General features: G+C 39.3%; 1 protein-coding gene across 1 annotated transcript in view; it reads right to left on the reverse strand.

Moving 5' to 3' along the window:
* LOC123033202 (spermatogenesis-associated protein 7 homolog) overlaps positions 1-17,085 on the reverse strand; it is a 51,939-nt gene extending 34,854 nt beyond the window's left edge. Inside the window, exons 1-3 of the mRNA XM_044449681.1 lie at positions 16,881-17,085; positions 12,824-12,898; positions 6,702-6,794 (exon numbers count right to left, since the gene is read on the reverse strand). Of these exons, the coding sequence (XP_044305616.1) occupies positions 6,702-6,794; positions 12,824-12,898; positions 16,881-17,085 (373 nt within the window). The remainder of the gene's footprint in view (positions 1-6,701; positions 6,795-12,823; positions 12,899-16,880) is intronic.
* Positions 17,086-18,590: the final 1,505 nt, after the last annotated feature.

Here is an 18,590-nt window from a genome sequence, read left to right on the forward strand (position 1 = left end):
CTAACCCTACCCTGGTTCAAACCCCTAACCCTAAAGAGGGGTAAAATACCACTGAAAATGCAGCGATTTTGAAAAAGCCTTACATGTGTAGCTTTTTCTGCACACCTCATCATTTCTGCCCATTCTCAACACATTCAAACAATAAAATCATGCCAGGACACCACATTTTCCTAACCCTAACCCTAACCCTACCCTGGTGCACATCCTTAACCCTAAAGAGGGGTAAAATACCATTGAAAATGCAGCAATTTTGAAAAAGCCTTATATGTGTAGCTTCTCCTGCACACCTCATCATTTCTGCCAATTCTAAACACATTCCAACCATCAAAATCATCCAATTACACTTCACTTTCCTAACCCTACCCAGGTGCACACCCTTAACCCTAATATAGGGGTAAAATAACTTTGAAAAGAGCGCGATTTTCAAAATGACTTCCGTGAGTAGCTTTTTCTGCAAACATCATCATTTCTGCCCATTGTAAACACATTCCAATGATGAAAATCATGCCAGGACACCACGTTTTCCTATGCCTAAACCTATCATGTTGCAAACCCCTAACCCTAATAGAGAGGTAAAACACATTTGAAAATGCTGCGATTTTTAAAAATCCTTCCTTTAGCAGGTTCTTCTGCGCAGCTCATCATTTGTTCCCATTCTAAACACATTCCAACCATCAAAATCATCCCATTTCAGCTCGTTATCCTAACCCTAACCCTACCATGGTTCACACCCTTAACCTTAATACAAGGGTAAAATACAATTGAAAATGCAGCGATTTTGAAAAATCCTTCCATGGGTAGCTTTTTCTGCACACCTCATCATTGCTGCCCATTCTAAACACATTCCGACCATCAAAATCTTGCCAGGACAACTTGTTTTCTTAACCCTAACCCTATCTCGGTGCACACCCATAACCCTAAAATAGGGGTAAAATATCATTGAAAATAATGCGGTTTTGAAAAATCCTTCCATGAGCAGGATTTTCTGCACACCTCATCATTTCTACTCATTCTAAACAAATTCCAACCATCAATATCATGCCAGGACACCTCGTTTTCCCAACCCTAATGCTACCCTGGTGCACACCCCTAACTCTAATATAGAGGTAAAATACCATTTAAAATACTGCGATTTTGAAAAATCCTTCCATGAGTGCGTTTTCTGCACTGCTCATCATTTGTGCCCATTCTAAACACATTCCAACCGTCAGAATTAGGCCAGGACTGCTCGTTTTCCTAGCCCTAACCCTACACTGGTGTGCACCCCTAACCCTAATATAGGGGTAAAATACCTTTGAAAAGACTGCAAGTTTGAAAAATCCTTCTGTGCCGAAAAAGCTGCTCATGGAAGAATTTTTGAAGCTCGCATTATTTTCAATGGTATTTCACCCCTTTATTAGGTTCAGGTCTGTGCACCAGGGTAGGGTTAGGGTTAGGAACATGCGGTGTCCTGGCATGAGTTCGATGGTTGGAATGTGTTTAGAATCGGCAGAAATGATGAGCTGTGCTGAAAATGCTGCTCAAGAGAGAAAGCGTAGCGATATTGGAACCGAAAGAAAAGCAAAATGTTAGAATCGTGGAGGCTAAACATAAATTGATAAATATATATGTTATATATATGGCTTTTTAAATTTAAGGACAAATCGTATCATTCTCTTTAACCGTAATTGGAGTAAACACACCCTCTAAGAGGAGTAGGGCTTTCTCTCAACTTCAAATATTGAAACTTGATATAATTTGTCTACAAGAAACACACATTAATGGACAACATATAACGCTTTTGGAATGTGCAAAACTCAGAAAGTTATTTATATCTTCTGCCCATCAAAGAAAATATTTTTGGCATTATAAATCAAGGAACAATTAAATCCCAAATATATTCTAGCAGATGAAGATGGTAGAATTTTGTTGGTTGAAATCACAATGAAACTTTAGAATGGTGCTTTTAGTGGTGATCTGTGTTCCAAATGATCACCAGAAAGCATTCTATCAAAAATTAAATACTCTACTTTTGCAAATGGACTACCAAACTTTGTGTTTAATGGGAGATTTCAATGCAATTTTGGATTAAAAAAATAGACCACAAGAGTGAGACTAAGGAGAAGAAAGGTAGGAGGTTACTTCCAAAGTCATGTTTTAATATATTAGAAGAATTCAGACTAACAGATGCCTGGAGACATAAAAATCCAACCTCTGCTAAGTATACTTTTTACTTGAACAGACATAAGTCATGGTCTAGAATTAATATGATTTGGATAACTCCAGCCTTAGTTCCAGACCTATCAGAAGCCGAAATAGATACAAATGTCTGGGTAGATCATAAAATCCTGTAACCATGACCCTGAAAGGGACAACAAAATCACCCAGATGGGCATTTAATAAATTTTTATTAAAAGATAAAAATTTTAAAGAAGAAATAACCAAGGAATTAATTTTTTTTCAAGTAAATAAAACTGAAGTAGCCTTTTTGCAAAATGTTTGGTTCACAGCTAAAGCATATGTTAGAGGTCTGATAATAACATATTCAGCAAAAATAAATAAAAAGAGGAAGCAGGAATGATTTAAACTAGTAGATGAATTGGCGAAGGTTGAACAGGAGCTTCAGGAAGACCCATCAAAAAAAGACCTTAAGACACAAATGAATATTTTAAAACACAAATTGAACCTCTTAGATACAACTGAACTTACCAAAGAAATGAAATTGACTAAACAGAACTTTTTTGAAAATGCTAATAAATCAGGGAGGTGGTTAGCTTACGAACTAAAGAAGGAAAGAGAAAAGAGACTAATATATAAATTGAAAGATGGAGAATGACAACTGCAGGTACAAAGTGTGTCTGTGCTAAAATGGACAGGCTGACTTTGTCTCTGAAGGAGAAAGAGGATACATACTTCTATCAAACTTGGAACTCTTTTTATTATTGGCTAAAGAAATGGATGATTGATGTTTTTTAATTTCTTGTTTTTTAGTTTGTGGAAAATAATAATAAAATTTACTTTAAAAAAAGAATGGGCAGAAATGATGAGCTGTGCAGAAAATGCTACTCAAGAAAGACTTTTTCAAAATCATGAAAGGATATATTTATATATTTGCTTGGACTGGCTGTGAGTTATTTCTTCTACACTAAAACCTTAGTTTGCAGGTTTTATTTCAGTGTTGGCACTTTGTGATAAATAAGTGGGTTCTGGGTTCCAGTTTGGACACTCAGTCTCTAAAAGGTTTGCCATCACTGCAGTAATCTGGACCCCAACTTGTCATATCTTTTTGTGGCTCTGGAATGCCTGGCAGTTCAGCAGCTTCATCAACTGAGAATGTGCAAACTTGTGCAAAACATTCCTAGTGATCCAGGGCCTTCTTGGGGAGTCCGCTTGGTGCAGACCAAAGAAGCCAAATTGAAGAAGCAATGGGATACTGGAGTTCAACAGTTTGAACAAACAAACTGCAAACATTGCAGACAGGCAAACAAATCGCAGCCATTATTACTAATTTAGGACAAATTGATAATTTCAACTGGAAAGTACATACTGACTCTGAAGGCTAATGTGCCAAATGACTTAGTATTCTGAATTACTTCCTTCCTGTGGGTATATTTAAAAGTTTACTGATTGGAAAGAGGTTTCTTCCTAAATCAGTGAAATACAAGGTGTTCTGATATCTTTATTTTCTTCCTGTAATTATCCAACAGCAGCAGCATGCCCTAACCAGATCAAAGAGCAGAATTAGGACAAAGATTCATAGCTCCATTAAAATCACTGAATTTCTGATTTATATCAACTAGTTATTCTGGCCTGCAGTCTGTGTACACCTTCTTGGAAGTGAGCTCAAACAAAATCAGTGTGTCGGACAGGTTCAGTTAAAAATGTCACTCAGCAGTAGATCTTTATTCATTGAACTGCTAGCTTGTAGTACAGAAAGAAATCGATTAAATGGATGTATGGAATAAAACCCAGCAGTGGGTGAGACTAGAACCAGATGTTCATGGACCACTCTATTTCTTCTTCACCCTCTATCTTCTGTTCTCTTTCCCTCCTTGTGTGGCAGATTATCATTTAGAGTGGCTATGTGTCCTCTTTTGCAAAGGACTCTTCTCTGCCTGAAGGTATTCTTTAGCTGATGAACTGCCCAAATGTCTACACTGGACATTTTTACTGTTATTATAACGCCACACTCACTGGCATAGCACATGATACTCATCCCAAACAATCTTCCTCATGCTAGTTCTCTCATAACCTGGTTTTCCTAAGACCAATTATATCATGACTTTGTTATATATTGGATCTTTCCCATGGAATATATTTTGATGTGTGCTAAACTTGTGGAACTGTTCTGGAGGCAATAGGAGTGGGGCCACTGGGTTGTGATGAGGTGTACTGTATTTCTAGTCACATTTACTCTACTAAACTAGATGAATACGATAACAATGAAGAGGAGGGGGGTATTAGCAGATTTATTACAAATTCCAACTTTTTTGAGGGGGGCTCAATAACATAGCCAAAGAAGGACTGAGCATTCTCAGGTCCCACAGAAGATAAGGATGGGGGGCAGAGGGAATGGATTGTAGTATTGTAGAGCGAGCCATGGCTGCATGGCTGAACAGGAATGGTGCACTCTATGCTGCATCATTTCATTGTAGATTCCACTGTTAAAAAATAGGAATACCCCTTTTTGCATACCATAAGCCTTCTGGATAATTCATGCTCATATAATTCCATATTTATTGGTTATATTGCTTTTGCAAGGTTATAGTCTTCCTACATTTCCCTGTAGGGAAGGTATGGAAGGCATTAGAGATACATGAAAAACACTTTCCATGTTTTAATGTTATATTTTGACTTTGTAATATTGCTTGCCCAACATTTAAGAACTTAAATGTTAAGGAATGCTTCTTCCAAGGACCTTGAAAGCCTGACATTTCTGTGAAATGCAGCTGTGACTTTCAGGTTCCAGGTGTGATATAGAAACCAGCTTAATTTGCTAGAGCAAGAAGTTTCCTTATGGGAGCAAAATAAATCCCAAACTTTTGTTGGACAAATGAGATGTGCTACCTGAATTCCTGGTGTGAAAGGAGTTTGGGCTTATAAGTTTTGACTTCAACTTGAAGGAATGCAATAGGCAGGGGAAAAAAATCAACTGAAGCTGTTATAATGACCTTAAATCAGTTATCTCATGTTCTGCTGGACTGCCATTTTGCCCTTCTTCTTGAACAATGAGAGCAAGCAGAGAAAGGGAACTGCTCAATTTAGCAGAGACTATAACAGGTGTGAACTATGGGTGCCTCCCTGTCCTGCCCTTAGGTAGTTCAAATGCTTTGTACATTTATGATCCTAACATTTCACTTGCAAAATCTTGCACGCTTCAACTGCAACCATCCTAGCTATTTCTTTTCTGTGTGATTTAACTGTAGCAGGCCAAAGGTGGACAAAGGTTACTTCAAACAGAAAGCAGGTGGAGGAATAGACAAGTCTATGCATGATGGTTTGGAGGGAAAGAGGTCATGATAAGGGAGATGGAAATGTAACCAGATGCTTTTCAGTTTGTTGGGAACTGAAGGAGCTGCTGCACTGGTTGGGTGGCATGTGTCTTATTTTACAGACAAATTGTCACAGGACAACTGTACTTGGTGTCCTCTGTTTAAAGGATGCCCACACTCTGGCATAAAGTTAAGAAAAGTGTAGAGGCCCCAAAACTGCCCATCAACAGTTAGAACCTGCACAGAAGTCAGCTTTCCATCATGGCAAGATATGCTGTATTTCCTTTAAATGCTGCCCAGATGTGCTCACTTTAATGGTCAAATGCCATCAGAAGGTAGACCTGGACCTTGAAGTGGCCCATCAACAGCACATGGAGATCAGAATGAGCAGATACACGGGTCCCTTGGCCGGTCTTCCCAACCCAGCTGAGCTTTATTTTATTTCTATTAAATTAGTATTTCTATTTTCAGTTTATGCATTAAATGCTCATATGCATATGTTATTGAAATTGATTGCCTTTTGGTTCTGTGTAAGTGGCTGCCCTTCAGGCAAGGTGTGACCTTTACCTTGGAATCTCAAGAACAGCTTGCAAGTCCTCCCTGTCCTGTATTCCCTGTGGCAAAGGCTTGGCAGGCAACATGGTAGACCCATCCTGGAGATCAAAGAGCTCTGTCCAATGGGGTGTTGCCCTGCCACTGATTCTGTTCCACCAGTGAGACCTGCTTCCAGGAGCAACAGAAACAAACTGAAATGGTTATTTGAGGCATTGGACAGGCTGGCTAAGTTTGCACCCTACCTTTCCCGATCGGGAATTAGCATTTCAACTCATTTCGGGGCTTTGTGTAGAAAGTGTTCTCTCCCTTGTGTGGTCCCTGCTTGTGCCATGGAATTGATTGGAAGAACCACTTGTGCAATGGCTCCGTTGGATACTACCCAGTGACTGGAAAGACCAGGTTCCTTGAGGATTACACAGGTAGGCTTCCCCAGAGATTTTGCCCAATACCACTCAAATTGCCTGAAATGTGATTATTTGGCTTTCCAGACAAAATTGATAATATCATATTTGAATATATGTTCCAGTTGCAAAATACTGCCACCCTTGGCTTGGTTTTGCTTTGAGAACAGCTATCTAAGATTTCAATCATCCTAGCCCCCCTCCCAGTGAAACCAGTCCTGTGTTAGATTGTAGTTATGGGTATAACAGCCATTGTTATCTGAATTCCAAATACCTTTGGCAGAGAGCAATTTCCTGTAATGTGTCGTCATGTGATCTTGAATGAGGTACTGACTTGACAGCTTGCAGGAAGAACTAGGAGAAAAAGCTAAGAGAACAAAAATTTAAATTCAGTCAATGGGTTTAAGCAGTATTTTGTGCATTAATAGCAAAAGATTTGAATTCTTACATGTGCAAAGAAATACATTTGCTATCTGAGGAACCTGCAACAAAATAAATGATAATTCAAAGTGATTTTGTGTTTTTCTTTGATTACTCAGTCACTATGGTTTGCAATAAATAATGCATGAGCTCTTTCTGTATTCTTATTACATCACAATTCCTTTATGTATTGTCTCCCATTATACATCTTGGGATAATATTATGTATGTTTAATCTTCAATATAATCATCATTTGGAAAGAGTTAAAAGCAGGGACTAAGGTGAAAAAGCAGAAAGAAATGCATGTTGTTGAGGGTTTAATTTTTACTTCAATGCAAATATGGAACTTGATTTTTTTTCCTCATTTGTTTTACAGAATTTTGATTTTAATTCAATTCAATTCAAGAAGACTAAGTGAGAAGATATAGAAGTTCTGGAGTTCAAAATCCAAAACATCTGGAAGGCACCAGGTTGAGGAAAGTCACTTTAGCTGAATGGTAAGGGTTTGCTATGGGAACAACCAGATATGCTTCCAAATTTTTCCAGGCTTCATCATCAGAATCTTTCATGCACTCTGGACTTCGTTCCTCTAGACAAGCCAGGTACCTGCATATTTCTTTTAATAGCTGGCAGCCAACATAGGCATGTTGGATAAGACCAAGGTTCCATCTACTCCGGCATTCGGTTCCAGCAATGGCCAACCACTTGTCCACGGGATTCGTAAGCAGGGCATGAATGAAACATCACCCTCGTAACCAAGCTCCTAGCTCCCGGTACTGTCTCAGATACTGGAGTTAGCATATAGTCAGCATGACTGGTAGCCATTAACAGCCTTCTCCATCAGGTATTGGTGCAATTTCCTCTCCAGCTGCTGTTGATATGTTTAAAGAATTCTTTGCCATTGGCCTCGATGTTAATGATATGGTTCTCATAGTGCTTCTTTTTTGCATCTCTTATTGAACATGACATTTTAATGCCATAGTTCAGCCATAGAACACTTGGTTGTACATAAAAGGTGGTAGGTAAAAAAACTTTTGAAAAAAGGTGTTGAAAATACTTTTGTCCCCAGTAGAGATGGACAATGCTGTGAATTCCATTTTGTTTAAGCCTGACAATTCCACAGTGTCCATTCAAGCAAGTAATATTGGAGTACAGCAGGCACCTTTCCAGAGGCTAGAGAAAATAGCATTTTTGAAGCTCCTCTTATTGTCTGCTTGCATCTTCTTTGTATAGGCTTGTGCTTCCATCCTACCCCCTCAAATCCGGGCAAGACTTCCATTTTCTGAAGGAACCCTTTATTTCAGAGCTTCCTTCACCCTGCTCATTAACCGTGCAGCCTTTCCTAAACTGTGCTATACATCCCAGCTAGGCTTCTATTATTGTAGTTTTGAGAAATCTCCAAGAATTTTGAAGGGATTCAACCCTCTTGACTCCCCCTTTATACTTGCTTTTTACTACCCTCCCTCCAGCAATTTCCCACTTAAGTACATATTAAATTTGAAAACACTGTACCCAACTGGTTCAACAACATAGTACATCTTGTGTCAGGCCCTGGGTGGCACCACTTAGAATTAAGTCCAGGGTCACCTCTGCTCTGGTCAGGTCCTTGACCAATGCACAAGCACAGACAATGAAGCCAAGGGCCTCTCTATTAGTGCTTCCAGGGCCAGCCGGAAATGAATGGAAACACTCCCATAAGGGAGCTCTGCCAAGCTGCTCCATTCCCCAAAGGGCTGCCTGTGCAACAGAATCTGTGAGTCTGAGCCTCACTCAGGGATGGGCAGTGTTTAAAAATAAACCTATTAAAGTTTCCTTGTAACACTAGCTGTTAAAAGAAAGCAAGAATTTACTTTCCAAAAGGTAGAATAGAATCCATTCCCCACTCAGTTCACTGATAATTGATAGAATGATTTCAAACTGGGAGGAGGAAATTAAAGGGATTTTTATTTTCCATTTTATAAATTATCTCCTTTCTCCACTAAGCTTTCTTAGGAACAGTGCAATTTTCCAGTAGAGGATTATCCTTCCAAGCATGACAAAGTGACAATGTGGCTTGATAGTTAGAAGATAGTGTTACCATTTTTAAAACATTAGGGCAAAAGTCTAAACTTGCTCTCCTTCCCTGATCTGATTACTAGGACTGTTTAAGTCTGTATTTGCAGCTGAAGCTGGAGAAGTGATTGACTGCTTAATCCTCTGTGTCCCCAAGAGGCTGCTTTAATTACCATGTTAGTCTTCAGCATTTTACTGGAGGTAGCAGGGTGAGCATAAAAGCAAGCCTACTGAATGCTCATACTTGATGAGCACTGTGGGTTGAAGTGACATGTACTGAAACTTGAAGCCAGAATGTTGCTAGCATCATTAAGGTAGCTTTCTTGAATGTATTTCCCATTCATACTAATCTTTCTGCTAACTTACAAGTAATTCTAAGAGTTATTTAGAAATGGATTACTGATAATATTGAAACAGAACAATGGTCCATCTGGATCAGTTCTGTCAACTTTCACCGCAAGCAGCTGTCTGGGCTTTCAGAAAGATTTTCATCTTTGAAAACTGCAAGGTTGAAAAGTGAATGTGAGAATTTATATGCATGTAATGCTGTACTTAAGCACAGTTCTCTCCATATGTGCCCCTGTTAGTAATAGGTAGTATTATTTGCTATAGAAGCAAATATATTTTCTTCTCCCTAAAATGGCCTTCATATGTGAAACCATCCTAGAGTGATGAATTAGCAGCAGTAAAAAGTATCAATAGTTTTCTCAGCAAGGGTACTTTTCATATTCCAAAGCCAATCCATGGTGCAGTTTCAATTGGAGTTTCGTAATTACTAATTTACCCTGTATCTGCAGACTAAACTGAAATAGATTTATTTGGCATATTGTATCTTGACTAAATCATATCTGAAATCATACGTTTCCTGTCATCCATCCAAAGGAAGCAATAATACAGTTTGATTGATGCATGAGAAGAGCCATAAAGCATGTCTCTACCATTTGGCTGATGAACCAAAATGTATGGACTGAAATGCAGCAGCGAAGTTACTTTGTTCTTCCCCGTGCTTTTAGCTACAGACATGTTGCCACTGCTCTTAGATGTTCCATTAAAAGGGAGGAGGGAATAAAAGGAAGGAAAAATAAAGCATCAGCTCCGACAATGCAGGTTGTGTGCATGGCCTTGGGGCAGCCCAGATTGAATGGCGACATGAGGAAATAGGCACATGAGTTAGTCGCCTCATCTTTCTTTCGGCATTTAGCATGCCACTGAATGGACATAAGAAGCTGCATAGGAATGCAAAATAAAGATCTCTGTATATGGTTGTATGTTCTAATAAGAGTCCCCCACCTCTGCATTCAATAAATCTGCCTGTAGTTCTTTTACCCAGCAGTTATTGGCATGAGAACCAGGATTAATTAATTGTATTTATAGGCATCCTGTCCTGTCCCAAGAGATGTAGGTGGGTAAGAATAGCTTATTCTTTATCTCGATTAGAGATGAGCAAATTAGCAGCTTTGCTGATTTCTACCTTTAAATTTGTTCTGCCTTGTCTCTCTAGCAGATTGCAAATTTAGTAGGTTTTTTTTTCACTTGAAGATTCATAGATATTTTCATCCACATATTTTAAATATGTACATCATTTGATTAAAATGTTTCTGGGGATTTTAAAAATGTATGCATTTTTCTTGCATTAATCATATCACAAGCTCCAAAAGGATCAGAGTTTGGAGCAAATTAGTTCACAGAACACAACAGTCCACAGTGGATTATTTAATCCACCATAAAGCTGTGATGCATGTGGGATGCTTATGGGCAGAATATATAACTTTGCAAATATATAACCTCCACTTGGGGTTGCTGTCTCTTGTAAAACTGCTTAGTGTGGGCAATGCAAAGGTTGTTTAACCTTCATATAACCTATGATCTGTTTTAGGGATGTTTAACACTTGTATAACCCAGACTTGCTGGATTTGCAAATCATAATGGCCCTCGGATGGGGATTGCATGTGCAACTGGGCACTGGGGATCATTATAGGTTAAGCAATGCATGCCTGGCAAGTCATGGCAAGTCATTTGTATCTGGCCATTGCATTTATGTTCATGCTTAATTTTGGGAGGTGCAAATTGGATATATTCTGCTCAAAAACAAATGGAAATGAATTTCTTCTCTATCCTTAATTGCCCTTCCACAAAAGCAAGCCTAAATAAAAATGATTTGCAGATCTTTTGGAAGATGTACATGGTTGGTTAAGTTTATAAAGGCAGAGGATGGCAAGGCTGAGACTCAACCACCAAGAACATTTATAACAATATTCTGATTCGGTGCATAAATGGAACACTCAAGAATTATTTCTCGTAGCTCTTAAAACTAATCATGGATCACAGGGGTAAGGTGAGTCTTTTATGTATACTGGAACATGGTTCTTCTGGTCTTCATATGTGCATGTTCCAGAAACCTCTGAACTTCACTGCTGCAGTGCATTATGCATATGGCTGCTGTTGAAGGCAGTTCTGGAGTGACAGCTAGTTCAGTCTACTGCCTGGAGCCGGGCATTGTTAAAACCACTTTACCAGTTCTTGAGCTCAATTCAAGGTGCCAGTGCCTGCCTTTAAAGCCCCTCATAGCCTGGAGCTCACGGTGGCTCCTATATCAGCCCACTCAGCCACTGAAATCCTTGTCTCTCCTCTGAATCTTGCCACCATCTCAGCGGGAGAGGATGTTTGCACTGGTGCTGGCCTGACTTTCGAAAGCTCTCCCCAGAGAGGCTTCCCTGGTGCCTTTCCCGTGCAAGTTAAAGATTTTTTTATGCTCCCCTGCTTGTCCTTCTAAGTCCTTTTCTGACACTTTATTCCTGAATGTTTTAGCACTCTCTTATTGTTTGGATTATGGTTTCTGTATGCTATTGTCATTTTAACTTTAATATTTATGGACTGATTTATTACTTAGATTTTTTTCTTGTGAGCTAGCCTGAAAACATTTATACTGATGGATTATAGGCTATAAATCTATTTGTATATTTTAAAATGCTATTGGCAATACGAAGTCCAGAATGCCATAAAGAATGCGTGCAGAAGCACTGAGGCTTCAGAACCCTTCCCATTGCAAATCATTATTATTCTGTAAGCATCTTTGGAATGTTGCTTACTATACCAAAACCAGCATATCAATTCAGATAACATAACCAAGAATGTAATAATTAGGATTATCCATTACTTTGATAAATGGGCAATGATTACACCATTGATTGTCAATTTTTAAATCAACAAAATGCTCTGCATTTATTTCCAAGTGTCCTGTAAATGCTACAGTGCAAACAAGAGATGGACAAAACATTCAAGCTGGATCTTACGTAGTTTTTCATTTTCCCAGCATTACATTTGTTCCACTGTATTTCTGCATCAGTTACTGTAAAAGTCTACACAAAAATTATATGTATGCTCATGCACATGTCTCCTAATACATGTATTTTTGAATCTATATACAACTATACAATTTTAATTTTTAAATGTAGACACTATCACATCACTTGAAAAAGTGCAGATACTGTTGCAATAACTATATTATGGTTCAGAATTGTGAATTTTGTAAGTTTACCTTAAAATGCAAATTGAACTAATATTTTATCCTTCCCCAAGACTCCTACCCTTGTTTTAAAGCTTTCCCAAACTCCACCCTCATATTTTGCACAATATAATTACCTAACTTTAAGTTTTGCAAATGAATAACACTCCGGAAATGCTACAAACCAAATCTAGAATGAAAAAAACTGCTTCAAAGTAAAGCTGTTTTAAGCTGAAATATTCAAATGGAAACACTGCTAGAACTTCTGTACTAAACCTCCTAATCTTCTGTGCTAAGCCTCCTAATTGTTCAAATGCACAGTGGGTTCCTCTTGCACATATTTCACCTGTGGTGCTTTAAAAGCAATTAAAAAATAAAACGCCTAGCACTTTCCCTTCTGAAAATGTATTAATACTTACGGCTACTTTTGATACTCATGTGTCCTTTGAAAGGACCCATCAAAGAATATTTGGGAATCATGGCTTCCTGGAACCCTTGTGGGGAGAAAATAAATAGGAAAAATTAAGGTGTATTGTTTTGGTCATTATTGTTCATATACAATTCAAGAAAACAGTAAACCCAGTGGAGAACTCACATACACACATCATATGTATAGTAGAAAAGATTCTAAATACCAAGGAACCAGGACCTAAATATATTTGGGAGCATCTTTCCCTATACCAGCCTGCCTGTTAGCAGATGCTCATGGTTAAGTACCTTAGGTATGTTATGTGTCAACAGATGGAGAAAGCCTTTTCCACTGTGGCACCCCGGTTATGAAATATCTTCCCTAAAGCAATGTGACTGCTTGCAAACATTGCAATTGTTTCAGCTGCTACTCACACCTTTTTGTATATTCAGGCATTCAGGGTCCTTTTTGTCTGTTTTGTGCTATGTATTGCACTTTGCTTTCATTATAATATTATGGTTTTACTGCTTTTATTGTGTTTTATTCATATTTGGATTCTGCAACAAAGAGCAATTTAAAAATAATAAACAATTTTAACAACAATAAAATAAACTTACATGGTATTGCTATAAAAAGGGCAAATAGTATTTTGGGCTGCATTAATAGAAGTAGCACTTCCAGATCATGTGAAGTATGAGTTCCCCTTTACTCAGCACTGGCTAGGCCTCTCTGGAGTCCTGTGTCCAGTTTTGGGCACCACAGAACTGTCAAAGAAAGATGCAGACAAGCTGGAAAGGGTTCAGAGGAGGGCAACAAGGGTGATTCAGGGACTGGAGACAAAGCCCTTTGAAGATAGAGAGAGCTGGGCATGTTCAGCCTCAAGAAGACTGAAGGGGGATATAATACCACTCTTCAAGTACATGAAGTACAATTACAAACAGGAAGGACAAGATCTCTTCTTGATCACTCCAGAGTGCAGGACACGGAATAACAGACTTAAGTTACAGGAAAGATTGTGATTAGATATCACAAAAAAATCCTGATCGTTGAGCAGTACAATAATGAGATCAATGACCTGGGCAGGTTGTGGGCTCTCCCACAGTAGAGGCATTCAAGATGCAACTGGAGAGCCATCTGAGAGGGATGGTTTAACTGGGAGACCTGCACCAAGGAGGGGATTGGACCGTCTTTGCCCCTTCCAACTCTACTAGATTCTATAGATGCCTAGTACTGTGTTAGGCCGCTGATACATTCTGTTTGTGAGGTTATGGATGGACAAATCAGCAGAACTCAAGCTCATCGAATTTCTTGATTCCATCTAAAAATTCAGTCTGCCTTGAATCTGCATCAGATTACAAACTTTTCATTTTCTTTCCCTTGAATTTCTATGTGTCTTTCTGTGCATATTTCCCCACATGGACAGATAAATTACATTTGTTTTTGAAATGTAAGCATTCTTTCTCCACGGGTGAAACTGTATTTGTGCACATTTTTCAGGAGTATGCATTTTCATGCACATCTTTGGAGGGCATGCATGCTGTCAAGTATGCTTTGGCTTGAGGGAGTTGTAAACTTGGAAGTATATGGACATGGAGCACAGTTGCATTCAAGTCCATGCTCAGTCTTTAAAGTGCAAACTGGATAAATCCTGATTCAAAATGAACTGAAACAATATCTAATTTATCCCTAGACAAGGGCCTGTCTTAGTCTTACCTAGTAATGATGTGAGTTATCACTAAGCTACTGGCTACCTCTTAATCAAATATGATAAATAGCTATCCTAGCTTGTTAGTGGGATATTGCTGGCATAAGACTTCAGCTATTGGGAGGTACATAAATTAAATAAAACAACTAATTAAGACAACAATCTTTTGATTGGATGGAGAAATATGCCATGGAAAAAAAGCCATGGCTGTACAACTTCTTGCACTGGTTTAGCAGTACTGCCCCTTTCTGCACATTTGCCTGATTAATATGTGCATTTACAAATATTCCTCTGTAATTAACCTTTCCCTTGCATCCTGTTACATATTGGATTCAAGTTCCTTGTAGGGTGAAATCACCATTTCTTCCTTCTTTCCCCCATTATAAAAAAGGTTGTGTCCATTTTTACATGTGTGGGCAAAGGAACCTTAATGCCATACTGGAAATATAAGAAGCTGAGCAAAGCATACCAGTGAGTAGAGGGGTCCTGCTTTTGGTACAGTCTTGTCAATTCCCCTTGACTAACTTCCTTTCATGCAGTACTTCACTCAGAGGAGACAAAACTTAAGATTTGCAGCTACCCAGGTTTTTGTTTTATACTAGCAGAAGTTATTAACCACTTGGATTTTTGCATCTTGCTAACAATAAGTCTCTTTTCTGCCTCTGGGAGAAAGAATGATTGTCTTTAAGAGAGAAAGTAATAGTGTGAAGAATGAGAAAAGCAAGCAATTCTTGATTGTTTTTTTCTTGAAAAAAAAGAAGGGCTATCCCACCAAAGGCAAGGGGTGCAGAAACAGTGTCTTTAAATAGTGAGGATGTTGAACAACTCCATGGCACAAGAGCAGCCTATTGAAAGGAGAAATACCTGTGCACCTGCAAACATCTATATTGTTTAGTAATGGTGAACACCTGGGGTTGCCAGTGAGGCATCACCCCCCCCCCCACAAAAAGAGAGAGAGAGAGACATACCTCACTCAGCACAATGGCGAAAGAAAATAAAGAACTGTAATGGAATTAGAATGTATGCTTTATGTATAGGAAGATGCAAACTGTGCACCTGTATGTGTACTGTAGCAATAATTAGTATAATTTGAATACATTGAAACCAGGAGGTCTTTGTGTCTTGCTCAGTGTGCTGACCAGGAGCTAAAGGCTGATGGGCTACTTCAGGACCAGGGATCCTTCAAACAGAGGATGCCTTCAAGCAGACATCTGTTCTCTGTAATATAATACCAACTCTCAATTTTGATAATAAAGTGGGATTTATTTTCTTTAGTAGCCATTTCAGCCCCCAAATATTAAAGAGTTTTTGGGAGATCTCAAATTCACTGTTTACAAATCAGATTTCGCAGTGTGTATAATTGTTTTCAGAACATATAAGTGTAGCTCTAGGTTATAATTTGGGCAACAGGATTGACAAGTGATTGTATTCAGTCACAGGTGTTGTAGTTACAGCACTTTTATGAAGATAAAATGGATTAGAGTGATAAGCTGTATGTGAGTGGTTGATGTTTTATATGAAGTTATTATTATTTTTGGAAGATATACTTACATATAAATCCAAGATGCCTGTGATATCTTCCTGAAAAGTTCTTAAAATGAGAGGTCCAACTGTTATTTATTCAGTTAGGTTGCATCCCAAACTTTCTTGTTCAGACTGATTCATTCCACACTGGAGCTAGAGAGTGCCAAGTGCAATTGCAGATTGAAAAACGGGTGGTTGCTGGGAAGGATGAAACACTGAGTGGACCCAGTCCATTTAATTAGCTCCCCGCCAGGGTTCTGCAATGTTATCTGCAGTAAGCAGCCATACATTGGCTTGCTTGGAAATAAAGCACTGATTACCAAAGAGAGGTTCTAATAAGCTGTTCAAATTCACAGGCTTTGACATTTTTGTTCTGCCCTTTAACTTTTTGCTTAGGTTTCAGTGATTCCTACCAGTTCTCCTCACAGGCTTCTGCAGGGTTGCATTCAGGCTCAGGGAATGAACCATGCACTGTCAGCTGAAATGCAATTTCTCCTTCAGATTTCCTCTCCCTTCCACTGTTACTTTTGCTTAGGGGAAATCCTGTTACAGGCGTATGCAAAAACCTGCTAGGGAATCTCAAGCCAGTGCTTCACATGGAAAGCTACCTTTCCTTATTAATTTTCTGGAGAGTAATTACATATTGTCTCATTATATGCAGTTTTAGCCCATTGCCTAAGGTGTCCACTTAGTCATTGCCACAAAAGAGGACAATTGCATATCTGAATTATTAGTAACACTGAAAAGGTAGAATTTATTATTTATAATTTCAGCATAAATACATTCTACCTCACCAAAGTAGGAAGACTATGACCTGCTGGTCTCTGTGCCTACTCACTCTGCAGTTGAGATGCTGACTGTGAATGGGCCACTTGAAGGTCCTGGTTCTTCTGGTTCTTTATCTTTGAAGCAGATTTGGACTGGGCCCCCTTTTCAGTGGAGGACAACCTCAAAGAAGCATCTGTCCTCTGACAGTCCTTTGAATAGAGGAATGTGCTTTGCGAATGAGGATAGACGACCACCCCAACCGTTGCCTGATGCATTCCTTTAACGCATGGCAAAGGATCTAAGGCTTTTGGCATATAGTTTGCCACTTGACCATCAAAGGCAGCAGTGGAGAGAGAGACAGAGTCTGCCCTAGATATATGCTTTAAAAGCCTGATGTGTAGAAATCCCAAGGCAAAGCTGTGCATGGCATGGAGGTAAGTATTATTAGCTAGAACCGCTATCGGTCACAGGCAAGTTGCTGTCCATGGTATGGGAGCCGGTTAAGGCATTGGCAACTGCAGTGATGCACAGACTTAGCCAAAGGTGGGCTCTGACTGCCTCTCCTGTGCTGCAGTGTTACTACTTCCCTGCCTCAGTAGGTTAGAAGCAAAGCCTCCGAAAAGCACAAAAGGGCCACATATGCAGTGTTGCAGAACTGTGCATAAATAGCCTCACAAGTTTCTCCATCCTACTGGTGGGTAGAGGAATGGGGTGAGGGCATTTCCCCAGAATTATCTGGGATGGGGAGCATTTTCCAACCATTCCTCTCAGATACAGCTCAGCATTGGCAGGGGCTATAGCAGAGCTTTTTTTTTTTTTTTTAATAAGGCTTTTTTTGGGAGGAGGGGAAGTGCATGGCCGCCACAAGAGCTGCGCCAACTTGCATGAGCAGCCTGACTCCCACATCGCATCCTCCCCAGTGCAGGCTGAGGGGGGCACAGTTGCGTCTGGCTCCGGCGAAGGCCTGGAGCTAGCACTGTGTCAAAAACTGACCTCCAATTCCCTGAAAGTTTTCTTCCCCTTAAAAGAGGTTAAAGGAAACATTCAAAATGTTCACTTTGGTACCTAATCACTACAAACTGGCCATGGGAGCTGTGTCTTTATTTTCTTGTCTATTAGACATCTCTTTATTACTCTGCAGGTTCCTGGGCTGCCTTTGTTTCCAGATTCGAAAATGCCCTACTGAGACAAATATTCACAATGTCCTCCCATGAAGTTTTGGAAGGAAGACACAGGCTGCCAGAGGGATAATTTGCAATGAAAGACGGGGCACTGGGTCATAAGCTACAGCCACCATGTCAGTAAGGTAAGCTCAGGAATCCTGAACGTAGCAAAGGAGAATTTCTCCAAAATTTGATTTTGCCTTAAATTTATTTGGAAAATTATTTTCTTCTATCAAAGTGAATAAGAATGATTAAAACACATAGAAGAATTTTTGGCACAGCACTATAAGAGAGGAAGGATTAGTGTGATTCTTTCTTAAGCCTGGAATTCTCCTGTTAGCCATCATTACAGCATGCTTACTAGAATTTTAAGAGAAGTGGAAATGCTACCTGGAAAATCCTCTTAACAATTTCATGTGAGTTTGCAGAAACTACAGATGTTTATACACACACACACACACACACACACACACACACACACACACACTTATGAGACATTAATGGATGAAATGTGCTGGATGGAACCAGCTTAGACAGGATTATCAAGCAAGTTCTGATATTTATCAGTCCCAGAAGAGCCTGCACTGTTGAATGAAATCTTCTGTAAAAACAGGCTT

This window comes from Varanus komodoensis, unplaced genomic scaffold (genome assembly GCF_004798865.1).
Source record: "Varanus komodoensis strain SLA01 unplaced genomic scaffold, ASM479886v1 scaffold1, whole genome shotgun sequence".
Lineage (NCBI taxonomy): Eukaryota > Metazoa > Chordata > Lepidosauria > Squamata > Varanidae > Varanus > Varanus komodoensis.